The following is a 27,270-nucleotide window of genomic DNA, read 5'->3' as shown; positions in this document are numbered from 1 at the left end:
AGCCCCAGCAGCTTCTCTGCAGGAGGCTGCAGCACCTAACTGCCCACCTGCTTGGTCAGCCACCCTAGTCTGAGCTGAGCTGCTCCCTTTTGAACTCTCCCTCCACTGAAAGCATGCCCAGCAGGAGCGAAGGGGCGTGGCTTCCTGTGTCCAGAACATCTCCTTAACCCTCACCTCACCAGTGCAGGGTTTGTACATCCATCCCATCACAGGAGGACAGAGCTAAAAAAAAAGAAGTAGGTAGGCAAACAGCAAAAGTTGGAGGAAGACTATTAAACGATGAATCTTAGCCAAAAAATTCAAAAAGAAAATTCAATTGGTATTGATTGCTTAGCTGGTAGACCCGGATATCCAGTTGCAGAGCTGGTTAGGACTGTGCCCACTGCTAAACTGATGAAGCAATTCTATTCTCTTAAGTAACGACTAATTTATAGGGTACTTCAATTCATAGCAGAGCTATTGGGACAGAATTATTCACTTTTATATTTAAAGTCCTAAAGTTCCATGTCCAAATTCCATCAAGGGCATTCTCCATTTCCACCAAATTACAACTCAGAGCTAATTCTCAATTTATATTAAAGACAAAATAAGTTATGATCAACAGAATCCTATTTAGAATTTAAGCCTACACTAAATTGCTTCCCCTCCCCCAATTAGTGAGTACTCAGGAAAAAAAAGTTCCTCATCAAGAAGACCACCTCATTTGATTGGACTGGACATAACTGTTGGTTCAAATATTTAATCCAACCCTTTCAAACTTTGTACAACATCCGAAATAGACTTTAGTTAACTGAAAACCTTGGAAGTAAAATTTAACTTGAATCACATGGTGCCAGCTCACTACTGGTGCGACAGCATAATTCACATAAGGACGCCCAGAGCACACTTCATCCCTTTGACAGGAAAGAGTCCATGATCAACTGCAGCCAGCCCTTTTGTAGAAGATGGCTAACTGTCTCTCAGACCTGGTGAGTACCTGGTAATTTAATGTGGGGGCTCTATTTAGTAGTAGCAGACCACAAAGATAGAATACTAGAAAAATAGGAAAGATTCAACGTCTTTAGACTCTTCCGGTTTTGTTCTGTACTAGTAAAGCACAAAGCACAAGGGAGTCCTGGACCGTGACGGGGGCTGTTACATGCTACCACAATACAAATCATCATCTTGTTTCCCTGGACCACCGCTGAAATCTGTGGCCTCTTTTCATCATATCATACTTAAAGTGACTGTTTCTGAGAGTTTGTTTTTCCAAACGGATGCCATTAGTAGACTAATTATCACTGTCTTCTGACCATCCAAATGGCTCCTAAACTGCTCCAGTTTATGAGGAAAAAAGATTTAGGAGTCTCTTGTTTCCTGTGATGGCAGAGATAAGTCACCTTGAAAAGATGAAGGAGCGATCCTATCTATGTAGGGGTGAAATCCTGGCTTTATTAAAGTCAATGACAAAACTCCCATTGATTTCACTAGGGCAAGAATTTCACCCTAAGTCCTTACCTTAGTATCTGTTGTGTCCAGGTGCCGCCAAAGAGGCAAAATGATCATCTCTCTTTCTTTCCTGCCTGCTATTGAAAGATAGGACTAGACATCAACAAGATGAAATTCAATAAAGGCAAGTGCAAAGTACTACACCTAGGAAAGAAAAATCAAATGCACAAAACCAAAATGGGGAATCGCTGGCTAGGTGGTAGTACTGCAGAAGAGGATCTGGGGGTTTATAGTGGATCACAAACTGAGTATGAGCCAACATGTCACAGCTGTGAAAAAGGCTCTGTCATAAATATAAAGGGAAGGGTAAACCCCTTTAAAATCCCTCCTGGCCAGAGGAAAACTCCTCTCACCTGTAAAGGGTTAAGAAGCTAAAGGTAACCTCACTGGCACCTGACCAAAATGACCAATGAGGAGACAAGATACTTTCAAAAGCTGGGAGGAGGGAGAGAAACAAAGGGTCTGTCTAGATGCTGTTTCTGCCGGGGATAGACCAGGAATGGAGTCTTAGAACTTTTAGTAAGTAATCTAGCTAGGTATGTGTTAGATTATGATTTCTTTAAATGGCTGAGAAAAGAATTGTGCTGAATAGAATAACTATTTCTGTCTGTGTATCTTTTTTGTAACTTAAGGTTTTGTCTCGAGGGATTCTCTATGTTTTTAATCTAATTACCCTGTAAGGTATCTACCATCCTGATTTTACAGAGGGGATTTCTTTACTTATAGAAGTAAGTACTCCTATTTCTATTAAAAAAAGAATTCTTGTAAGAAAACTGAATGCTTTGTCATTGTTCTCAGATCCAAGGGTTTGGGTCTGTGGTCACCTATGCAAATTGGTGAGGCTTTTTATCCAACATTTCCCAGGAAAGGGGGGGAGTGCAAGTGTTGGGAGGATTGTTCATTGTTCTTAAGATCCAAGGGTCTGGGTCTGTAGTCACCTAAGCAAATTGGTGAGGCTTTTTACCAAACCTTGTCCAGGAAGTGGGGTGCAAGGTTTTGGGAAGTATTTGGGGGGAAAGACGTTTCCAAACAGCTCTTCCCCAGTAACCAGTATTTGTTTGGTGGTGGTAGCGGCCAATCCAAGGACAAAGGGTGGAATATTTTGTACCTTGGGGAAGTTTTGACCTAAGCTGGTAAAGATAAGCTTAGGAGGTTTTCATGCAGGTCCCCACATCTGTACCCTAGTGTTCAGAGTGGGGGAGGAACTTTGACAGGCTCATATCATTCTGGCGTGTATTAACAGGAGCATTGTATACAAGATGTAGGAGGTAACTGTCCCACACCGTTCAGAACTGATGAAGCCCCAGCTGGAGTAATGTGTCCTGTTTTGGGTGCCACACTTTAAGAAAGATGTGAACAAACCGGAGGTAGTCCAGAGGAGAGGAACAAAATGATAAAAGGTTTAGATTGCCTGACCTCTGAGAAAAGGTTGAAAAAACTGGGTACTTTGTGTCTTGAAAAAGATGAATGAGTGGCGGCCCTATAGTCTTCAAATATGTTCAATTCTCTTATAAAGAGGATGGTGGATCATTTGCTCTCCATATCCACTGAAAGTAGGAACAGAAGTAATGGGCTTACTCTAGGAAATTAGGTACTGGAATAGGCTTCCGAGAGAGGTTGTGGAATCCCCATCATTGGAAGGTTTAGGAACAGGTTAGATAAATACCTGTCAGGAATGGCTTGGGTGAAGAGGTGCGTTTTCAGTTCATCTATGAATGTGATGAGGTTAGAAGCCTCTCCTATTTCGTCTAGTAACAAGTCCAATGGTCTTGCTTTGGTTCTCATGAAGGTTTTAGCTCCTACAGACACAAGTCTCCCCATACTGGTCAACAGTTTTATTCCAGTGGAACACAGCTGCTGTAGAAAGCCAGTCATACTAGGTGAAATTACCTTTAACGTAGCCAGGACCAGTTCCATGGGAGTTTGAACTAGAGTGGGCATTCAATGTGGAGCCAGTGCAGAAAGCACCATATTGAGTGGATGCATTTCTAATAACTTGTGGGAGGTTTTATTTTTAAAAAATAGAGACCCGTCCCCAGGAATGACCAGACTAGTGGAAGCCTCCTTTCTCCCACACACCACATTGTCTGTCCTCACCCCTTCCATCTCTGCTCCTCTCTCCTTTGATCTATGCCGCCACCCCTTGTGTCCATACACCATTTGCTCTGTGCTCCGCCCAGCCCCTACCATGTCTCACCTACACTCAGTGTAAGCACCAGTGACCAAGCCCTTGAGAACCCCTTGCCCTTCCCCCCTCCCCACACTGTGGGCAGCCCCTTTGGCACTGGCTCACCTTGCTATGCTGCTCCTTCTGCCTGGAGCTCACCGCCCTGTGCTAGGCAAAGCGAGGGGAAGGGCGGAGTGTCGATCAGAGGGAAGCACTGCAGAATCAGAGCCCACAGTCCCTCCCTCCTACCCTACAGGAAGAGTCAAAGCAGGGCTGAGCCCAGCACAGCTGGAGCTGGGGTCTACAGCCCCATGCTGGGCATGTAGCTGGAGCAGTGGAAAACCTTGCTCTGGCTGGCCTTGGCCACAACACTCATCTACACCCACAGTGCTCTCCATCTCCAGCAGTCTCTCCCAGTGGTAGACCACACTGTGGAGCAGGCACCACTTCATGGCAGCAGACAGCCCAGCCAGAGCCTCGGCAGCAATGACACAGCTCCCCGGGTCCAGGTCCCCATCCTCCTCCTCTGAGCACTCGGCTGCCTCGGCCCACTGATTCCTCTGGGCCAGCATGCACGCCTCGCTGGTCATCTCCCTCACAGCCACCTCCTCCACGTCCATGCTGATGAACTCATTGAAGTCCAGCTCACTCGTGATAATAACTTGTGTTGCTTGGGAGGTAGTCTGCTATGTTTTGAATTAGCGGGAGCTTTCTTAAGGCAAGGAGCTTCATTTCTAGTTATAGACCATTACCCTAGTGGAGCCTAAATATTGCAAATGCATAGATCACTGTAATCTCAGGTCTAAGTCTGATAGCATTTGGATAGGACTACACCTTGGGACCATTCAGAAGCTGAACCTATTACAGAGCGCCACCACTTCTTTGTTAAGTGGAGCTGCATGTTGGGAGCATATTAAACTAATTTAGACCAGAGCTCCGTAATCTCATCAGATTCCAGTAAACTTCCAGGTGGAATTCAAGGTGTTTGGTTTTAATCTATGAAGTGCTTAATGCTCTAGGATCTGATTAGTTGAAGGATTACCTCTTTCCCCAGTATGCAATGGCAGACTTAAGATGAGCGAAGATGCTTCAGCTGGAACTCCTTCAATATAAACATAAGGGAGCAGATGGCAGTGTGTGCTCTGAGAAGGATCCTTGGTCTTGGAACTCACACTCCAGAGACCAGATTTGTTAGCTTTTCAGGCATAAAGCAAAGGCCATATTTCTTCTCTTGCCTCTAGAACTGCTGAGGAATTTGTGGGCTGAGGTTGATATATTTAATTGGCAGTCCTCTGTTTATAGATTTTGTGATTGTTAATTTACAAAGTAAGTGCCCAGATTACTGTATGGGTGCCTCTAGTTCTACTTTAGAAATATGAAGAAATAAATTAAATCCAATAAGTAAGATTAGAAACTTTTTTTCCGGCCAGGCAAGACAAAAATTGACTGATTTTGCCACTGTGGATCTAAACACTGACTAATGTAACAGTCTGAGGCAGATGCCTTTGATGGGTGTGGGGGAGGAGCATCACCACATTCTCATTTAAGTTCCGCTTCAGCTAGCTCCTCTACATCCAGGTACTGATCTCAGCTAGGCAATAAGGAACCTGGAAGATGGCGTAAGTTAGGTTTGACATGAAGGAGATGTAGAGCGAAACGTTATCTGCCTACTGTTCATACTCCTACCAACGCTGTTTCATTTGGCAGCCTGATCAATGTAGATTGAATCAACAGCTTTTGTTTAAATAGAGCCCTATATACTAGGCTAACTATAGATTCAACATTCGAAACACTTCTGTGCCAGGACATATATGTATGTTCCCCATGGAAAATGCTGATATATAATTATTATTATGGGATAGATTTGTTGATAAACCTGTAAGGTTAAAAGCCTGGCTATGCTTTGCAATACAGTACAAGACTTATTTTATATAGCATGTCTTACTAACTACAACCCAAAATGTTTTGAGTTAAACAGCAGCAGAAGGGGAACAACATGAAAATGTGTAGAGAAAAGGTGTGTACTACCAGGTAGGTCCCTTCAGAAGGAGGAAGGGACTAAACCCTAATGGCTGGAAAAGTAAAGCCCATTTACAAGGGTAAAACAGGAGAGCACAGAGGACTAGAAAAGAACAAAATGATGATGATATCTATCGCCACTGATAATGGTGATAACCCCTTACTTTTCCTCTGCACATCTCAAAGGGCTTTAGAGCCAGTAGAGCTCAGAGAAAGAGAAGAATTTGGCTCTGGTAAAGAGCACATAGCTGTTTCCTCTTATTCTCCTCTAACAATGATGAGAGGAGAAAGTATCTTTCTATTATCATATTTAAAGTTTGGACTGGATCAGAAACGTGGGTGGATGGAGCAGGGAAGAGTCGATTGTTTTTAAAATTCTGTCTTCGCAATACAGCTGAGGGGTAACTCTTTATGTTAAGTCTGGAAGAGAGAAAGTCTGGTTTTACTTTCAAGAGAGTTTGATTTGGAGAGGCCTTGAGGGTACAATACTTATGGTTTACTGTTCATAAACAAACTGCGGATTCAAGGTACTAGAACTCCATTCTACCTGGACTGATACCCTTTTTCCTGTCAGCTTGTCACACTAGCAGTCAGATCCATATAGCGAGAGACATCTCGCAGGCAACAATGGTTTAATTTCTGCTACCTTACTTCTAAGCAAGGATATGTAGATAATTTTGTAAAATACAATAATTTTCCTTGCACTAGGAAGGATTTAACCTTAATCTGGTCCTGTGGCCAATTATTCTGCTTTTGGGGTTGGACTGTGGGCTTTTGGAAGAATGTTTGTTTATATCTGAAAGTATCTGTAGTGAATACATACTTTCAGAGCAAAGAGGTGAGTATGGCAGACAAGGATGCAAGACCATGAGGGAATCTAGATTTATGACAAGTTGATAGAGCATTGCTTTCTCTTTTCAGCTTCAGTATCGAGGATTGTTTCAAATGATCTTAGTGCTGGGAATTGGTGGAAGTTTCCCATATGGGTTCCATATTTCTGCAATCAGCTACCCTTCCCTGGTAAGCAGAGACTCCCCGGAGTTTACATGGTGGAGGGGCCTGGGTTAAGGATACTCTCAAAACTTGCTGAGCATTTCAACAAACTCCATTACAATGTCTTCATTTTGATCTATAATGAAAAGAAAATAACATGTAGGTAGAGCACCTTATCCCCAACAGGACAGTACTTTAAAAAACCAAAAAACAAAGCAAAACAAGAGATTGTTAACCCAATAGCATAAGGAATATCCTTTCTTGCAATCTAAAATGAGCACTTGTGGCACCTTAGAGACTAACCAATTTATTTGAGCATAAGCTTTCGTGAGCTACAGCTCACTTCATCAGATGCACAGTACGCATCTGATGAAGTGAGCTGTAGCTCACGAAAGCTTATGCTCAAATAAATTGGTTAGTCTCTAAGGTGCCACAAGTGCTCCTTTTCTTTTTGCGAATACAGACTAACACGGCTGTTACTCTGAAACCTCTAAAATGAGCGACACCAAAAATGAGTTTCCTACATTTCAGAACTGATTTACCAAAATGTTGGGAGGTATTTATGTGATTATAGGCTAAGCTTCAGGGGACTACCTGGTACAATCAATTTGTGTGCAAGCCTTTTGTCTTTAAAGACTTGGGTTTAAGTTCTCCCTTACGTAACAAGTGAAATCAAATGTGGAGATCTTATTGTAAAGCCACTACACCTTAAAACACAGTTTTGCAGTCTCTGCTTAAAGGTAAAAAACTTAAATCCTCTTTTAGAGGGGGGTTTAAAAATTGTTTTGGAAACAAAACTCGGTAACCATATTCATTTAGGACCGTGGTTCTCAAACTTTTGTACTGGTGACCCCTTTCACATAGCAAGCCTCTGAGTGCAACCTCCTCCCCCCCCACACTATAAATTAAAAACACTTTTTATATATTTAACACCATTATAAATGCTGGAAGCAAAGCTTGGTTTGGATTGGAGGCTGACAGCTCGTGACTCCCCATGTAACAATCTCATCACCCCCTGAGGGGTCAAGAACCCCTGATTTAGGAGTCATCAGGAGACCAGCAGGAGGCCCTGTTATCACTAAAACTAAAAGGTGTTTATTTGGTGTAGCTCTGACGTACTCTTCCTCATAGCTCAAGTCCACAAACCTGCAGCTGTGTTGTGAATTTACGAGATAATTTGGTCAGCTTTATCAAGTCTCAGAGGATAAAGACTTTTCCCTTAGAATTAGGAGGTATCTAAAGTAAAAGCCTTCCCATAAGCCTGCTGAGGGGACTTTTTCCTATTGTTCCCAATGTGCTAACAGAAATCACCTCTTAACATTTCACAGCTAAAAAGGTGTGGCCACAACAGGCTCATTACTGATTCGAGAGTAGTGGGATAAGGGTTCCTGTCAGAAAGCAGTGGTGCGAGCTTCTTGTGTAGAGAAGTTTCAGAGTAACAGCCGTGTTAGTCTGTATTCGCAAAAAGAAAAGGAGTACTTGTGGCACCTTGGAGACTAACCAATTTATTTGAGCATAAGCTTTCGTGAGCTACAGCTCACTTCATCGGATGCATACCGTGGAAACTGCAGCAGACTTTATATATACACAGAGAATATGAAACAATACCTCCTCCCACCCCACTGTCTTGCTGGTAATAGCTGTTCTAAAGTGATTATCAGGTGGGCCATTTCCTGCACAAATCCAGGTTTTCTCACCCTCCACCCCGTGAATTTGTGTGGGGGGGTGGAGGGTGAGAAAACCTGGATTTGTGCAGGAAATGGCCCACCTGATGATCACTTTAGAACAGCTATTACCAGCAGGACAGTGGGGTGGGAGGAGGTATTGTTTCATATTCTCTGTGTATATATAAAGTCTGCTGCAGTTTCCACGGTATGCATCCGATGAAGTGAGCTGTAGCTCACGAAAGCTGATGCTCAAATAAATTGGTTAGTCTCCAAGGTGCCACAAGTACTCCTTTTCTTTTTATGTAGAGAAGTTAGCTTTTTTTAAGAGATCAGATCTCTACTACGGCAAGTTGTATAGTTTTCATTCACTCACAGAAATTTGCACAACAGGGTGAGAAGACTAAACTTTTGAATATGTAAATGCTTTTTCAAAACAAAATTACATCATTTTTAAAAAGTGGAAAAATTTTTTAAGAGTATCAATTTTTCATCTCTGTTAATGCACTTGAGTGAGCTGTATGAATGAGGGGGAAAATCTGCTGTAAATTAGGCTAATATCCCAGAAATATCAGAAAACCAAAGTAATCTCGTGCATTAGAGAAAAGAATTTCCACTGGTGAAAAAGATCTAGTTGGAATTCCATCCCTTATCTGTAAGTTTAGCCAACCATGGCTGTGTACAGACGCTACAGTCACCAGTGGGGAACGAATACCACTTCAACTAAAGCTCTGAGACGGCACAACACCACTGCGTACAGTCAGCAGTTAGTCCCTGGGGCCAGCTTGTAATAGGAGATATGATCACATGCCTACGGCAGTATGTTGCATGCACTACACTAGCTCAGTGTCAGGAATGACCGCCTCCAGGTGGGCCTGGGATCAGCTAGCTAACCTCAGTTAAATCCCCTAACTGGCCAGATATGCCTGATGGGCTGAGCGCTGTTGCCAGGACAGCTCCTAAACCTAGCGGCAGCACTGGGCTGTGGCAGCTGTTCAATGCACTTCCCCACAGCTGCAATCTCTCTTCTATCTGCTTTGCTCCCCCCCAGCCCTGTCTCTGCCCTCCTCCTGGCTCCCAGCTCCAGCTCCAGCACCTGGCTTGGCTCCTGGCTCCCTGCTATTAGACCTGACCACGCACATCCGTCATGAGATCAGTGTTGCCAGATCTTATGATTTTACCACAAATCTCATGACATTTGATCTTTCTTAAAGCCACAGCTCCAGCAATCAGATGATTACATTAAAATTTCAGCTTCCACTAAAAAAAAAGTGTCTAGCCCTCCTGCCCTAAAGGCTACAATACCAGAACAAAAATTAAAAGAATCCCAAATTATATTCAAAATCTCATGTTTTTTAAAACCAAGTTTCTGATTTGGGGGGGAGCAGACTCATGATTTTTCAATAGTTGGGATTGGCAATACAGCTAACTCATCCTGAGTGCAAGGTCTACAACAGTTCAAGTCCCGTTTAGCAACAAACAATGGCCAAATATACAACAAAAAAATCAAAGACTAAACCCTGGACCTTCATTACTAAAACCACACACCTCTGATACTTGAACTAAAGGAACGCTCCTTCTGTTGTAATAGACTGTTCTGGTTGCTGGATCTAATCAATTAGGAGGAGATATGATAAACCATACTAAGCCAGTCTGTTACATCGGAGTTTCCCAAGCTTTCCTGAAATTTCTACATTTCAGAGATGTCTTATAAAAAGACTTGACAGGATTATAAACAAAATAAACTCAAGGTGCATTTTCTAACTTTGAAAGTGTCTTGAACATCTAAACTTAAAAAAAGTTTAGTTGAAAATTTGGCAAAGTACACAAATAATTTGTTTTGACAGTGAAGATTACTTTAAAAAGAGGTCCAAGACTACAGCAATGGATCAAAGTTGAAGCACAGTAACAGAATAGTATGAGGAAAGTCCATAGTAATTATGCTCAAATAAATTGGTTAGTCTCTAAGGTGCCACAAGTCCTCCTTTTCTTTTTGCGAATACAGACTAACACAGCTGTTACTCTGAAACCAGTAATTATTTAAAGTCTCATTTGCTCTTTCAGCACATTAGGACATTTATCAATGAAACCTGGATAGAGCGATATGGCTATCCCCTCCATCCTGAGACCATCATGTTGCTGTGGTCCTTCATTGTGTCTGTTTATGGTATAGGAGGACTGCTAGGGAGCCTATATTGTGGCTACCTTACTACAAAATATAGAAAGTAAGTATTTATTTTCATAGCTTGATAACGCATGTGGGGGAAAATGTACTAGCAAAGCACATACAGTCAACTATTCTTGTTTAATGTAGTCTGACCATATATACTTCTATTCAATTGCTTTAAATTGCTATCATAGCCACCCAGGGTAAGTGGTAACCAGTCTTTCATTCAGTGTATTTAAACAGTATGCTGATGGTGAAGTGTGGTCCCTTCTGAAGATGGGCTTACCAACACTCCATTTACTAGTGCCTTGTGGGGAAGTAACATGTGATGCAATTTCCTCACATCATCCTCCAGTACATAATTTCCAAGATCTACAAATCCAGAAACAGAAGCCATGCATATTCGTTCAAACACAGGTTTCCTGGGAACTGTTACAATCACTTGGACCAGCCTGAATTCCACTTTTGAGAGATGTAGCTTAAACACTCAAGGGTAAACCTGAAACATTAAAGTGCTTGCTTAAAAAAAGTCAGATTTGCAAAGTGTATTCATTCTGGAGTGAATGTTGTATTAAAGTATTATTAGTACCTATTCTAATGAAGACGTGAAACTGAACAGAAAAGAAAGTTAACTTTACCCATAGTTCTGTATAAGACTGCTCCATTGTTAGTAATGTCCTCTATTAAAAGTCTGTCCCGAAGTAACTCCACAATAGATGGAGAAAGGATTCCTCATGCATCTGGTGTGTTCTCAGGATCTTGTGTGTAACACCAATATCCTTTGCAGAGAAATTGGCAAACAGATCTACTGGTGTGTTCCACTTAAAGATCTGCTCCGCCACCCTCTGATCCAGAGGCCCCTCATATGGGTCTCAACCATCTTAGCCTGACTGCAATTGTTCTTTCCTGCCAGGTAAATGCCCCCAAGAAGTTTCTTGTGGGACACTGCATAATCCCACACTTGAAGGCCTCCTGACACTAGAAACAAGATCCTGCTCCTCTCCACTTGTTTACGTCAACCTTGGTAGCATAGCTGCCTGAATCAGAATCAACTTTTAGGTATAAGGTCTCTGTACGTTCTTAATGCATACAAGATCACATTCATCTCGAGAGCAGTTACGTGTAGCAACTGGTCTTGGAGATACGAACAACTTTGAGTGAAAAGCTGCTCCACTTAGGCTCCTTTTCACAAGTGCATCCAGAGATATCAGATGAATCTGCAAGACCTTTCCAAGAATGCTGAACGTCTCTGGATAGTAATCCAGCCAGTGGGTTTCAGAAACCACTAGCCACCCAGATGCAAAAGTCTATGTGATTCAAGTCTGAGACATCAGGGTCCACTGAGGGGACATGCCATGGTCACCACTTACTGCAGCCATCCGGCCTAAAATTTACAGTATAGTCTTTACTGAAGCCTCTCTTTGGTATATCCTTTCTGCCAGATCCACAAGTGCCTTGGATCCACTACTGTGGCAGGAATGCCTCATCATAAGTCGTGTCTACAGTTGGCTCCCACAGAGTCAAATTGTTTCTGTATAACAAGCTGGTACTTTGGATATTGCACCATGAATTCTAGTGACTTCAATACCCCAATGCTTGTACTCCTCAACATATTGTACTTGATCAACCTGTTGTTCGAGTACGACTACACATGAACTCCCATCCTAAAGAAATACTGACACATGCTAAGCATTTATAAATGCACATGCTCCCAAGGTACAGTTATGAAGTAAAAGTTCTTGGATTCTGAAAGCAAAGAATCATTTAATTTTTCCGGGAAATACCCAGTTTGGGTATCCATTAAAACATGCCACAAAGGAACAGTAATTGCTGTACCATACCTACAGTTAACATATTTAAGACGTTACATGGTGCTTGTATGTTGGATAAGTAACAGCAAATACATTAATCAAAAACAGTATAAGAGATACTCACTTCATACCACTCTCTCATCTTTTTACAGAAAGAAGTGTCAGATTGTCACTAACCTGATCATGCTAGTAGCTTCACTTTTCATGGCCTTCTGTAAAATGGCCAAGTCCTTTGAGATGATTCTGATTGGGCGCTTCCTTTATGGCATGGGAACAGGTATGACCTCTGTATACATCAAAAGGGAGTCTCCTTGGTGTCCCAGTATAGTCTCCTTTCATTATAATTCTTTTAGAATTATTTTATATTACCCAACAAGTATACTTAGCATGTCACAGAAGACACTGATACATAATAGCTGGTCAAAGGTGCAGGGGGTGGAAATGAGTAGTGGGAGGAGCTTGGGATAAGACAGTTAACATTTTCCTCAATTTAATGGCCATCTCTCTTCTTTCCTGTCCAAGGTTTCTCTCTCACTATACATCCTCAATATGTAGGAGAGATTTCACCCAAGAAGCTGCGTGGATTTTCAAACTCCACTCTCGCTGTTTTTCTGACACTAGGAAAAGTCTTAGGACAGATTTTTGGACTAAGGTAAAACAAAATCATCTATCACCTTTCTCTGCAGCAGCAGAAGCTGGTCTTAAGTCTTTTTAAAAAAAAAAAAGAAACCACCCTCTAAAATCTTCAATAAGTGCTCTCATCTCCAAAATTAAATGTTTTATCTTAAACCAGTAGACAGTATTTGACCAAATCTGAGAGTTCCATGTTTAAGACATTGGACACAGAAAAATACAAGTAATTAACCACAATCTGAATTTTTTTTCCTCTATAGCCTTGCTACCAAGTGGCTTACCTTAAAACTTCCTGAGGTTTATTTGAAATATCATGGTGAGATCTAGCACATGGGACCACATTTGAGATGTGTAGCATATTAGAAAGTTTTTAAGTTCAAAATTAGCATCACAATCTCATGAACTTCCTAAAGGTCACTGTGGGACCTAATGTATCATTAGAAAGTTTTCCAAAGTGCTGCTGAGTTTCACAAAATTTGCCAGACTGACTCAGTTATCCGGCTGCAATGCACTCACCACTAGAATTTGGCCCATTTGCTGTCTCTCTATTTATCATTCAGAAAAAGTTATTGAATGTTAATATAATGGTTTGATCATGACTGCACTTTTACATGTACTCTCCAGAGAGCTCTTAGGAAATGAATCGTTGTGGCCATTGTTGTTGGCTTCTACCGGACTCACAGCATTGATTCAGCTGATTATGCTCCCCTTCTTCCCTGAGTCCCCATCCTACCTTCTGATACAGGAGGGTAATGAGGATGCCTTCATGAAAGGTAAAGTACTTACTCCACTCATTTCACTAATTTGTTGGCGTGTTAGCCATTGAAAGCAAAAAGAGTAGAGCCCAAGACTCCTACTACCTCAATAAAACCGCGCTCTTAATGTTCATTTTCATTAAATAAAATTTTTAAAAATGGTTACATTTGTCAACTCAATATTAGAGTGATATGACATTCTGACAGCCCCGCAGACAAAACTCTTCTAGTTATCTATAGAATAAGCACCATCTGGGCAACAAGAGTAGGCTTCCACACATTGCCCCGACAACATACACCAAATCATGATGTGATGAAAACAACTCTAAGGACAGACTAATTAAGTCTATGTGATTCAGACAGGCTAAAAGGATTTGTTATTAAAGAATGATGGAGATGAACTGATAGTTTAATCTATTTAGTTTTTTCTCCTGCACAGCCATTAAGCAACTCTGGGGTGAAGGAGATCATCAACCAGAGATTGATGACATACTGAAGGAAAAAGCTGCAACAAAAAGCACCAAAACCTTGCGTGTCCTGGAACTATTTAAAGAACGATCCTTGCGCTGGCAATTGTACTTTTTGGTCACCATCATGACCAGCTTGCAGCTTAGTGGCGTCAATGCAGTTGAGTGTTTTCCCTGTGTAAAAACTCAGAGTCATTGTTAGGTAGCATTAAAAAAAGGCCTAGTTATTTGTTGCACTATTATATTCATGACATATGTTATGCAGGAAGTCAGACTAGTCAGATCATAATAGTCCCTTCTGGTCTTAAAAATCTGAGAATCTTGGTCCTCTTCTTCCTGATCAATGGACCCCTGGTTGTTGCCATTACAATTCTGCTCTGACTTTTCTAGTATGGAATCCTGAATGCATTAGCAAGTTTGCAAATATAGATAATACCTCTCCATAAAGGTCTCTGGTGCCAGCTCCACCAAAGAGCCAGCATAGGCCACTCGCTCAGACATGAGGGATCCTCCCAAGAATTGCTAACAAGCACCAGTATTGGGGGCAGGTATTCAATGCCAAATTCTAGGGTCAGTCTCCACCAATAAAGGAGATGGACAAAGACACACCACTGTTGCATCACATTCTATGTCAAAACACTGCTGACCCATCCCCCTGAGGTCCATGGGTTGGGGTCTGCTGGGGAGGTCAGAGGTACTGAAGGCTAGAATCTGAAAACAGAGACAACGATGAAGCTTCTCATTCAGGTACATGAAGATCTAAGAATATGTCATTCTCCAAAAGCAACAAGAGGGACTATGCATCCGATGAAGTGGGCTGTAGCCCACGAAAGCTGATGCTCTAATAAATTGGTTATTCTCTAAGGTGCCACAAGTCCTCCTGTTCTTTTTGCAGATACAAACTAACACAGCTGCTCCTCTGAAACCAAAATCATCCGTGTGCGAAGCTAGAAAGCTGTGGTTGTAGAGACAGGAATGGATAGAGCAGACAGAACTTCACTTGTACAAGGAGCTTGTGACATGCTTGTGACAGTATCACACGTACAGTGAGAACTAGATGGCACCAAAATGCTTCGCCAGTGAGCAGACAGCCCACCCATCAGTAAATTTGCTTTATATTAGAATAATTTGTGTCTGATTTCTGCCTCACATCTGAGGAGTTTCACAGCCTGCCTCCACGATGATTGTTCACACTATTTTCTCTCTGCCTTTTTCAGATCTATTTCTACTCTTTTGAAGTGTTCCGTGCAGCCAGGTTTGAAGACTATCTCATCCCCTACATATCACTAGGAGTTGGGACATGTGAATGCCTATCATCTATAGTGTGTGTAAGTCTCACCAAACTGGAGTTTGTAGGAAAAAGGGAATGTATTTAGACACAGCATTTTTTTTTTTAATGTGTAGCCTTGGCAGAGGGGAGTTAGGGGAGAGACTCACTCCGTTGTGTAAACTAATCAAGAAATTTCCTCCTACCTCTAAGTCACATGAAGCTGTGAAAGGCAGCCCTTCTCCCCAATTAACTTTGTATTGTTGAATGTCTTTGTACTCATTTTTACTCCGTGAAATGAGTTTCACATCATGCTTTAACCAATCATGATTTTGTACAGACAACTGCTTTGTGGATAGATAGGAAGAATAAAGGGCACAGTTCCAGTGGCCTCTAAAAGAGCAAAATAGTGGATTATGTGAAGCCATGTGAAATTTTGGATTGATACAAAATTGTGCAGTTTGACACAGATCTCCATGTAACAAAGAAATGTAGGTCATTTGCCAAGAAGCTGGTGCATGTCTGATCACTACCATTCTGGGTAAAAAGAGGTTATCACCTGCAGGGAATGGCTGTCAATTGGCTGTACACTTTCCCTATTCAGGTTTCAGAGTAGCAGCAGTGTTAGTCTGTATTCGCAAAAAGAAAAGGAGGACTTGTGGCACCTTAGAGACTAACCAATTTATTTGAGCATGAGCTTTCATGAGCTATACTCACGAAAGCTTATGCTCAAATTAATTGGTTAGTCTCTAAGGTGCCACAAATCCTCCTTTTCTTTTTTCCCTATTCAGAGACAGAAAAAGTTACCAGCTCCCACAATGGAGGAGACTAAAGTCCATGAACTATTTTATCCCATCAATTTTTAAGGAATTGCAGTGGAGGCTCTGGGAGATATAAGCCCTTCATGAACACCTACTTTCTGCCTTAATTTCTGGGGTAAGCCTCAGGTTTGAACTACCTACGTGTTGAATTATGACTTTTTCTCATGACACAAGATAATACAATAATTATTCCTGTAAGTAGGGTAGATATATATAGCTCATGTCTGCACGCACTGCATTCTTGCCTAAAAATGGATTATCTCTAGACATCCAGGGATCAAGACTGATGTACAGCGATGAAAGTAAAATATACCTCTTCCCCATGGTTTTAAGGGAGAAATATTCAAGTAAAAAAATATTTCTGAATAAGTCAATAGGAGATGTAAGTAAGTAAAGCAGAATCGGTCCAACCATACTGTATAAATCTTTCTGGTCTAAACGTACAGTCCCCAGTACAAATGATAAACTGAAATATCAGTAAGATTTAGCTCATGTTTAGAGAGTCTCATCTGTTTGTATTAACTGAATAAGACTTCTGAGAAGAAGGTTAGGAGCATGGGAAGTAATCCATTCATTTGGAGTTGGAATTAACCATATTGGTAATGCTGTGTTTTCTGTTTTCCAGAGCTCCCTTATCGAGCGATTTGGCAGGAGGATGCTGTTGTGCGGAGGATATGTACTAATGATTTTTGTGTTAACACTCCTCACAATGACTCTCTCCCTGCAAGTAAGGAGATTTCCTAATCGGGACTTTTCCAGCATCAACCCCCATTTCTAATCTTTCCTCCTAGGCAAGATTTTTCGCAACAGAATAACCACCAAAGTGAACTTCATTCACCATGGTGGAAAGACAAATTGGAGGATTGGGCCAAAAGAAATCTGATGAGGTTCAATAAGGATAAGTGCAGGGTCCTGCACTTAGGACGGAAGAACCCAATGCACAGCTACAGACTAGGGACCGAATGGCTAGGCAGCAGTTCTGCGGAAAAGGACCTAGGGGTGACAGTGGACGAGAAGCTGGATATGAGTCAGCAGTGTGCCCTTGTTGCCAAGAAGGCCAATGGCATTTTGGGATGTATAAGTAGGGGCATAGCGAGCAGATCGAGGGACGTGATTGTTCCCCTCTATTCGACATTGGTGAGGCCTCATCTGGAGTACTGTGTCCAGTTTTGGGCCCCACACTTCAAGAAGGATGTGGATAAATTGGAGAGAGTCCAGCGAAGGGCAACAAAAATGATTAGGGGACTGGAACACATGAGTTATGAGGAGAGGCTGAGGGAGCTGGGATTGTTTAGCCTGCAGAAGAGAAGAATGAGGGGGGATTTGATAGCTGCTTTCAACTACCTGAAAGGGGGTTCCAAAGAGGATGGCTCTAGACTGTTCTCAATGGTAGCAGATGACAGAACGAGGAGTAATGGTCTCAAGTTGCAGTGGGGGAGGTTTAGATTGGATATTAGGAAAAACTTTTTCACTAAGAGGGTGGTGAAACACTGGAATGCGTTACCTAGGGAGGTGGTAGAACCTCCTTCCTTAGAGGTTTTTAAGGTCAGGCTTGACAAAGCCCTGGCTGGGATGATTTAACTGGGAATTGGTCCTGCTTCGAGCAGGGGGTTGGACTAGATGACCTTCTGGGGTCTCTTCCAACCCTGATATTCTATGATTCTATGAAAGCAGGAAGCAGGGCCAGATTTCCAATTAGGCATAGTAGGCACGTGCCTATGGGCGCTGGTGTTCTAGGAGCACCTAAACGTTAAAAGTGGGGCACTGTGAGCCACCAATGGGCAGGGCGGCTGCTGAAGGGGCTGGGAGCGTCCTAGCCCCTTTCCAATCTCAGCCACCCCACTGCCTCCGCCCCAAGCTGGGGAAGTAGAAGGAGGGGCGTGGCCGGTGCCCCATTCACTTGCATAGGCAGAACTGGAGCATGGCTACCACACTGAGTTGCAGGAGGGACAGAAAACACCCAGGGACCGCTTGCCATGGGGAGAGGTACAGTCCCCCGCTTAAGTCTTGCCTGGAGGGGGTGGGCTGCGCCCTGGTTCGGGCTGGGAGCACCATGTGTGGCAGAGGAAGGGGAGCTGAAGATGCTGTGCCTAGAGGCGCATAAGGTGTAAATCTGGCCCTGGCAGGGAGCATTCTATTCTACCATGTTGTTACAAAGTCTGCTCTCACTTTGCTTTCTCACTCTAGCATCAATTCTTTTGGATGCATTACTTCAGCGTCGTTCTGATCTTCTTGTTCGTTATCTGCTATGGAATTGGACCATGTGAGTACATCCACTTTAGATGATGGTGAGGAGGGAACTTTGCACCATACCACTCGAGTGCATCAGAATTGGTGGGTAAAGAATGGAACACCACTGTACCACCTCTAGAGAGCAGCAAGGGAAGGAGGTTTAGCTATCTGAATACATTAACAGAAGGAGACAATGTGTCTATAAATGGAAAAAGTGGAAAGAGCACATGAGCACCTCAAGTTTTACTGCTGATCTTTTACTGGCTCTTAACTCAGAATGTAGTATCCTCCTCCCCCCAAAAAATCTGAGAATCAATCCCAGAGGAAGAACCCCAAAGTACTCTGCTACTAACACAATTCCCCCAACAGAACATTGATAAGTACATATTTAGTGATCACCTCCTTTGTTAAAATAGTGAACTGATGCACTTTCTGCCCATGGAGGAGCATCGATGGAAGAGGCTGCAAAACAGATGAGGGATGTGGATTAACAATTTATTGCACTGATGGTGCATACCAATAAAATATAAAACCACATAGATCACATAACATCAGAGGAAATATGCCAAACTGTGCACTACAATCTAGCAGATTAAGAGGCTAATGTATACAAAGTTTAAAAATCTTTTTTCTCCCTCATGCCTCACAGCAGAAAGGGACACTATATGCATCTCAGATTAAATATCCCATTATTCATTTCAATTTGAAATTAACAAACTCAAGACTTTACATCACAATTTCCATCTATTCAGCTGAGTTAAGGCAGGGACCCTGTCAGAGTCCATCAGTACAGTTTCAAAATTCAGGACAGCTAGGTATAATAATAAATACATAGCTGTTATATAGTACTTGTCATCCATAAATCTCAAAGCACTATACAAAGGAGGTGAATATAATTTGTCCCCATTTTACAGATAAAGAAACTGAGGCACAGGGAAGCAAATTGAGTTCACCCAGCAAGTCAGTGGCAGAGGGTACGTCTGCACTGCAGTCAAAAAGTATGACTGCAACATGTGTAGCTATACCCAAGCTAGTTTTGATCTACTCAGTTGGTGGGGGGGGGGGCGGGGGTATGTACTTGAATGGCTAGCCCATGCTACCACCTGTGCTGTCACAGCAACACTGCTATTGTCATTCAAGCTAGCTAGATGAAAGCTAGCTTGGGCACATCTACACGTGCTGCAGAGTCACTCCTGACTGCAGTGTTCACATACCCTGAGTCCCAAGCCCCAGTCTAGTCCTCTGTCCACTAGCTCACACCTCCCTACAAGGCAACCCAACTCTTCCCTGAGTTTCTGCACACTGTCTGCAGCACTGCACTGCCAGGGTTCTGGGATTGGGAATCAAGTTCTTTTGTTGTAGTAGAGGACACTAACCACATAGATCACTGGGACAGACTTACTATAATTTTCTACTAGGCATTGTCAGTGTGAGGCCCTTTGCAGAAGCAAGTGAATTAAAGTTACTAAAGAAACATCTCTTCTCCAGCTGGAGCCACTGGAGCCATAATCACTGAAATCTTCAGCCAGTCATTCAGACCATCAGCCTTTCTGATTTATGGAAGCATCAGCTGGGTGTGGCTCTTTGTCCTTGGAATGATTTTTCCCTACATTGTGGTAAGTGATTCTGTGACCCAGCCTCTTTGGGATGCCTGAGGGCACAGGAGTACATAGATATAGTACAAAAGAATGCAGTGTAAGGACTCTAATGAAAGCCTGTGGCACACTGGTCATCATAATCATGGCAACGTGTGTGTGTATATATACACACAACATCTGTATAAGCAGTTCTATGTATATATACTGAAAATTATGTTAAGATCTGTGACTAGGGACTGGACACTAGAAAGGTGAAAAACAGGTTTTCTTTTAGGCAAGAAATGTTTATCTATCTGTTGGTTTACATGTAAATTAAGTACTCTGCGGTTCACAGAGGTTCCCATTCATTTACAGTCTGAGCCAAATATTAAAGAAGAATTGTTAAATCCACAAGGAGGAGATTTACAGGAAGAAATGACCCAGCAGGGGAGAGGCCTGTTCAGAAGTAAGGACAGTGAACTTTTTGGGGTATGGGCAAGAAGGTACACCCTCATTCCTGCAATCTCTAAGGAGAAGCTGCCAGTGGGCTTGATCTTATGAGATGTCTTCCCAGCCATATTGATTGAAAATGCTGGGGAAAATTCCAGGGCTAAGCTATCTTGTAGGACAGTGATCCCCAACCTTTCGTGTGGGAGTAGTATATGGCTATTCCCAGAAGACTGTGGCAGGTGCTAGACACCCCGCCGCCAAAATGCTGCCGCCGAAAAGCAGCAGCGAGAAGAAGCATCACTGCCGAAATGCCGCTGAGAAATGGCAAAGCTTCCCGGCAGCATTTCAGCGGCAGGGTGTCCTGTGGGCGCACAAAAATGCCCCGGCAGGAGCCACGGCACCAGCGGGCACCACATTGGGGACCCCTGTTGTAGGAGATAGCAGAATGCCTTTGTTAGGGGGCTTACTTCCCTGGTCCTTCTCGCATGAACAGAGAGCAACAATACCCGAAGTCCAAAGGTGCAAACAATTCGATGTTTATTGGGGTGAACTTCCAGCAAGCATGATTCTAGTTTCCTTCCTTAGCGTCCCCCTTCCCAGCTCTGACACCCCAGAGGCTTACCTGTGTCCCTGTTCCCATTTCCCCCTTTAGCTAAACATGATTCCAATTTTTCCCCCCATGCACCCACCCACTCACTTCCTGATTGACTGCAGACTATATAGTAAAACTTGAGTTCTGCTTAGCTATACCTTAACCAATCATTTTACTGAAATTTAACTAACCAATCCTAACATCTTATAACTTGATTATTTAACCAATTATATCCCACCACCTTAATTAGTTTACACCCAGCAAAATTAATTATACAGCAGACAGGAACAATCACAGAACCAGACAGATTATACAGACAAACAATGGGGAAATGGGGACTACAGTGATAGAACAAACACAGAAATGAGGATTTCACATCCCAGCTATTGATAAGTGAGTTCTTGCCAGACAGGATGCTATCAAACTAAGTTTCCTTTTACATGTTCTAGGCACTCCCCTTTCTCTGGAGGCGATAGGCATTATCAGGACAGGATTGTATTCCTAATAGCCCAATGGCACCTTCTTTCAATGGGACTAGTTTGGAATGTGAGGATGTGACTGGTTGCTTCCCAGCTTATGGCTGCCTCTGCTGCTTAGCCAAAGCTCTTAACCTAAGAACAGGGCCTCAGACTGTCACAGTAAGAGAAGGCCCTTACACCGGCAGACAGTGATTTTGATTCTCTTTTATACCTCTAGAACTAGCCAAGTGATAAGAATACACCTAAATTCTTAGCGTATAGGCCTTTACAGACAGGCTTGAATATCTATATCCTAACAGCCTTGTTAGTTAAGCTTAGGCTCCAGAAATTGTGTTATGATTTTGTTTTATATGTAACCATTTGTTTCCAATATTCTCACTCTCCATCACTTGACTCTGTTCTTTGATAAAAAACATTCTCGTTTTCACTATAGATATCTTAGCTGTGTGTTAAGTACAGTATGGCTCTTGAGTTGAGTCTTGCAAGCTGGGGTGTACTAATCTTTTGGATCGGAGACTTCTGTGAGTATTCAGTGGGACAGAGGCCAAGTACTCCAGAGGCAGGCTTGGAGGATTTGGGAGTTGGAGTGTGCCTATCGCAAACTCATACAGAGACAGCGAGGCCTGTGGAGACATGGAAGGCAGCACTTGTGCTGCCAGAGGTTGGTGGTTTCAGGGAGCTGATCCACAGCAGGCCCAGATGAGACACTCATGACAAGAGCAGGTGGGATATGTTGCCTCATAACTTTGGGAAGCATCACAGTTGGCAGGAAATTACACCCAGTTTGCTGATTAGCTAGGGATCATGCTCCGGGCATTTATTTACCAAATAAATAATAGTTACTGAGAGATTCACACCTGAGAAGATTGGGAAACAGGTAAAGAAAGGTTACGGTTTGTTGTTTTGGGTAAGGGAAACAGAACAAAAGAAAATATAAAATGAGTAAGCGGATAAACAAAAAAGTGATCAGACTGATTGACCAAAAGGACCAAAGAGGGGTGCAGGCTTAGAAAACAATCCTGATGCAGCTCTCAGTGAAACAGCCCTGAAGATGGAGTTTGACAGGCTGGAGATGACTAAAGCGGAAAAGAAAGGAGAGCACCAGAGGTGTGAAACTGCAGAGAGAGCCAAAGGAGCAAATAACACCCCACCAAAGAGCACTGGCGCTAAAAGACAAAGCAGGAAGCCCAAGAAGCAGAAGCCCTTGGGGGGGAGGAGGAGGAAGACAGAGAGCCTATATGCCCTGATCATATTGAATTTACCAAAAAAAAAAAAAAAAAATCATCCCTTATCACATGGGGAATTCTCACCAGGGTTCACAAAACTGCAACAAGCTGTACCTGGGTTACAGAGAGACTGACTGCACTGAGGAATGTTTAACCACCTTCAAAAGAATATGCATGGTACATAGAATTCCAGATGAACAAAGAATGACTGTCTTACTCCCTGAATTGACTGGTAAAACTTTACAGGTATTTAATGATACAGAGGTTAATGAGGCTAAGAAGTATGTTCATAGAACCATAGAAATGTAGATTTGGAAAGGACCTCGTTAGGTCATCTAGTTCAGTCCCCTACACTAAAGCAGAACTAAGTATTATCTAGACCATCCCTGACAGGCATCAGTGCAAGGAGTCTGTTAAAAAGGTTTCACACTACTCCAGAGGCATTCAGAAACCTCAAAAGATTGATAAGTTACATCGAGGGGGAATATGTGCATAAAATGGCAGATTATGTGAGAAAATGGATAACGAGTGAAGGGGCAGACACCCATGACAAGTTGGTAGATCTGATCACTCAAGAGCAGCCGTTCTCAAACTATGGGGAGGGCCTCCCAAGGGAGGTGCAGGAATGTGTCAAGGGAGGCATGAGCTGTGTGCTGTTTTTTTTTTTTTTTGTTTAAAGAGCTCTGCCTGTTAGGCCTAGGCGGCTGGGGCTTGTGCGGAAGGGCCATGCGCTCCCGGGAGCTGGGAGAATGAGACAAAGGGGACAGCCAGAGCCCCACTACCTGGGGGCTGACAGCCAGAGCCCTGTCATCCAGGATCAGGCTCTTCTTCCCCCTCCCTCCCAATCCCTCACCAGGAGGCAATCCAGGCTTGGGGTCTACTTCCTCCCTTCCCCCCACATCCCTCACCTGGAGCTGCAGGGCTCCAGCTGTCAGCCCCAGGGTGGCGGTAGCAGGGCAGAAGTAAGGGTGGCAATGGGACCCTAAGTCTGCTTTGAAAAGTGATCTTGACAAATCACACTGCCACCCTTACTTCTGCCCTGCTGCTGGCACAGTGCTGCCTTCAGAGCTGGGTGCCCAGCCAGCAGCCTCTGCTCTCCACTCTCCCTTCAGAGCTGGGTGCCCAGCCAGCAGCCTCTGCTCTCCACTCTCCCTTCAGAGCTGGGCAGCGGCGTATGAAGGCGGGGTGCAATCAAATAAGTTGAGAACCCTGCTCAGGCCTACTCTGAGGAAGGGTAAGCCATGGTGTAGGAGAAAAACTCCAGTATCAGTGAAGACAGCTGCCAAAGGTAACTTGTACATACAAGCGAGACTATTTGAGGAGCACAAATTCCAAAGGGAAAGGCAAAAACTTGGCATAAAAGGGGGTTCCCAGTTTGTCCCTGGGAATAGGGAGAGAGGTGAGGGAACTAAATCCACACCACCACAGTTCCAGTCTCCTCCTAGTAACCCTAATTATTGGACCCCACCCCAAAGAAACATTATATATGTGGGTCCCTTGATCATATGAAAAGGCCGTGTCCTAAGTATGGGGGATCCCAATTCACTCCCTGATCTATTCGGGTTAATGCAGCTACACTGGAGTCAGAGACTTCAGTGGTGGCAGAGGGAGTTCTGGTTACCTTTGTCAGGTCTGACCTCCTGAGGGGTAGAATAGTTTATAACAATGGCCAAACATAAATGGTGGAGCGTGCCAGAGGTGGCAAGACACTGGTGCTCAGCTTTTCCTGGTCGGGGGGATGTGATTCAGGAGAATGATATGCTCCCGGGTGGGAAGGTAAAACTACTATCTTTAAGACAATTTAAAACCACAGTACCTTTGGCCTGCATCAGATTGGAATGGAAAGGCTTAAGGGGTACTTGAAAGTAGGAATTTTTAAAAATTTACCAGCAGCGTGTTGGTTGAGAATTATGCAATATCACTGCCCAAAGCTGTCAGCATTGTGACCCATAAAAGGAGAATATGTCCCTGAGTTCACAGAGGTAACCTCTGAGGAGAGAAAGGGAGCTGCGAGGGGAAGAAAAGCCTCAGTCCCCTTATCAGCAGAGAATATCAATGTGTCCCAAGAGAAAGGGGAGAAGCTGCTGGTGACAGCTCTCTAAGCAAGCCACAGCCAAAGTGAGTTTGCTGTGGAGCACAATGCGGACACCTCTCAAGAGAGCATCAGAGAAGCCATTCACAGTACGGCCCCAGATAGGGAGAACAGGGCTAGGTTCTTTACAGAAGAGAAGCTAAACTGTACTGGAAAGCTCTGGTGGGGAAAAATAGAATACAAAAAATACAGACAATTGCTTTTGACCTCAAAGCATCATGTGGGGTTAATATTATTAGCCCACAACTGTCCTTGTGCAGGACACTTGGGAACAGAGGACATATGAAAGGTTTGAGGAAAAAAATTGTATTGTTTTAATGTTCAAAATGAGGTAAAGGATGACGGCAGGACTGGTGATTTATGTCAGAAGCAGAAAAAGCCTGTAGGATACCACAAAGCTCCCTTGCCAATAATCAAGGAAGCATTTTACTGGGTTGCCATGGACATTAAAGGACCCTTATCCAAGCCAAAACAGAGAGGGGGAAAATATATTGGTAGTAGTAGATTTCACCACTAGGTATCCAGATGCAGTTCCTCTAATATAGAAGCTGAAACAGTCCATAGAATATTTAATATAGAATCACTATATTTAGCACTGTAGCAGATTTCCCAAAGGAAATCTTGTTAGATTGTGGGTCAAATATCATGTCCCACTTATTTAGTGAGTTATGGAAGATGTGTGGGCTAAACCAATTAAGATCTGCTCCATATCATCCAGAGAAATAGATTAGATGAAAGATTTTAGAGCCCATTGAACCTATTTAGAAATATATTTTAAAAGAAGGGAGAGGAACTGGGATGTAATGTTACTTTATCTGTTGTTCACCTACTTGGAGGTGCCCCAAGAGTCCAAATGGGGTGAACCCTGTGATCTCCTATATGGGTGAAAAGCCAGAAGGCCCCCTGGATCTCAGAGGCTCCTGGAAGGGTGGCTCTGAGGCAGAGGCTGAATATGTGCAAAAGTTTAGGGACGATTTAAAGATAATGATAGGAATGGTTCAACAAAGCTTCACAAAAAGCCACACTGCTCAGAAAACATAGTGAGCAATCATTTGATGTGGGGGACTTGGTGCTGGTATTACTCCCTGTGAAAAGTTACAAATCCAGAACACGTGGAAGGGGCTTTTGGGGGTGCTGGAGAGGGTTAATGGTGTTACCTACAATATACTTGGGCCCCACAGCAAGGCTGCTGCACAGACCGTGCATGTAACAAGTTCAAAGTGTAGCAACTGAGAAGCCATTATAAACATGCCATGCTGTTCAGGGGCAGATTCTCAGATTGCCCCTCTCATTGACTTGATGATTGAGTACTATAGTAACACCTCAGTAGAGCACTGAGGTGTGTGAAGAGAACCTAGCTGAAAGGGCGAAGGTTATGAGCGTATTCCAGAGTCACGGGCAGGTATTTTCCAGTGGGCCAGGTATGACTCAAAGTGCTCCATAAGACTAACACTGTGTAGCCACTGCCTGCCCCCAGCAGAGCATATCAGACCACTAGAAAAATGCAGGAGAGAATCCATAAGGAGATAAAAAGCATGCTGAACATGGGGATAATTAAAGGGTCAAACAGTCTCTGGATTTCTCCAGTTGTTATGGTTCCCAAAAAGGATGTGACCATAAGTTTGTGTTGATTACAGAAGGTTTAACACCATCATAGTTCCTGTGCACATCCTGTGCCCAGAATTGATGAACGTTAGGCGCTCTAGGCAAGGCAAAATATTTAGGAATTCTATACCTAACAAAAGAATATTAACAAATCCCAGTAGATAATGAAATGCATAACAAAGTCCACCTTCATTAGTGATTTGGGACTCTGTTTTATTTTAGAATTAAGAATTTCTCTCATTCCTAAAATATAAACCTACGCTGAAGAGATAAGGGAATAAGAGTCAGAAGGGTATTTTTCTAACAATCTTCTCTTATTTCTGTTTTTAGGAAAGCCTTGGATCTTTCTGCTACCTTATATTTCTGGGGATCCTTGTGTTCTCATCAGTCTTCACCTACCTGTTCCTCCCGGAGACAAAGGGGAAGTCAATCATGGAAATTAAAGGGGAATTTAATAAGTTAAATTTTGGAAAGAAACAAGCGGTGAACACAGAAAATAATTTATCTAAGGAACACACCTTCTGCACCAGACTCTGACTGCTCAGATGGGAAATGTTACGTATTAGAGGGACAGGAAGCACTGTTGCAATCAGACTGAAATATAATCCTAAAATGGACTGTTAGCTTTACTGTCTTATTCTTATTTTCATAAAATTATACAGACATGAAATTCCTCATGCTTAAGTCTTATTTTCCCCCAGATAGTCAAACATTTTCAAGGTTACTTAGGTGACTCAGTTTGAACTAGTCAGTCTTGCACCAGGA

General features: G+C 43.0%; 1 protein-coding gene across 4 annotated transcripts; it reads left to right on the top strand.

Annotated features, from left to right (window-relative positions):
- The first annotated feature begins 835 nt into the window (after positions 1–835).
- LOC311531678 (solute carrier family 2, facilitated glucose transporter member 11-like) lies at positions 836–27,178 on the top strand. Of its 4 annotated transcripts, XM_084649275.1 has the most exons (14): positions 843–968; positions 1,519–1,612; positions 2,121–2,216; positions 6,596–6,694; positions 10,396–10,556; positions 12,462–12,586; positions 12,832–12,961; positions 13,567–13,715; positions 14,137–14,324; positions 15,382–15,492; positions 16,878–16,979; positions 18,440–18,515; positions 19,973–20,100; positions 26,836–27,178. In XM_084649275.1, the coding sequence occupies exons 4-14, from the start codon at positions 6,620–6,622 to the stop codon at positions 27,040–27,042; spliced, it is 1,452 nt and encodes a 483-aa protein (XP_084505401.1). In that variant the 5' UTR covers positions 843–968; positions 1,519–1,612; positions 2,121–2,216; positions 6,596–6,619; the 3' UTR covers positions 27,043–27,178. The 4 variants fall into 4 exon arrangements, with proteins under 4 accessions (XP_084505400.1, XP_084505399.1, XP_084505401.1 ...); XM_084649274.1 differs by lacking the exons at positions 1,519–1,612; positions 2,121–2,216 and adding an exon at positions 20,437–20,527 and having other exon boundaries at positions 836–968; XM_084649276.1 differs by lacking the exon at positions 1,519–1,612.
- Positions 27,179–27,270: the final 92 nt, after the last annotated feature.

The sequence above is a fragment of the Lepidochelys olivacea genome (genome assembly GCF_965140295.1).
Source record: "Lepidochelys olivacea isolate rLepOli2 genome assembly, chromosome: 15".
Classification (NCBI taxonomy): Eukaryota; Metazoa; Chordata; order Testudines; family Cheloniidae; genus Lepidochelys; species Lepidochelys olivacea.
Note: the sequence above shows the minus strand (reverse complement) of the source record. Positions and strands in the feature narration are given on the sequence as shown.

Coding starts and splice junctions, on each gene's coding strand:
- LOC311531678 (XM_084649273.1), top strand. CDS start 945: ATGGCTAACTGTCTCTCAGACCTG. Junction 12,962..13,566: donor GGACAGATTTTTGGACTAAG/GTAAAACAAAAT, acceptor TGTACTCTCCAG/AGAGCTCTTAGGAAATGAAT. Junction 18,516..19,972: donor CTGCTATGGAATTGGACCAT/GTGAGTACATCC, acceptor TCTCTTCTCCAG/CTGGAGCCACTGGAGCCATA.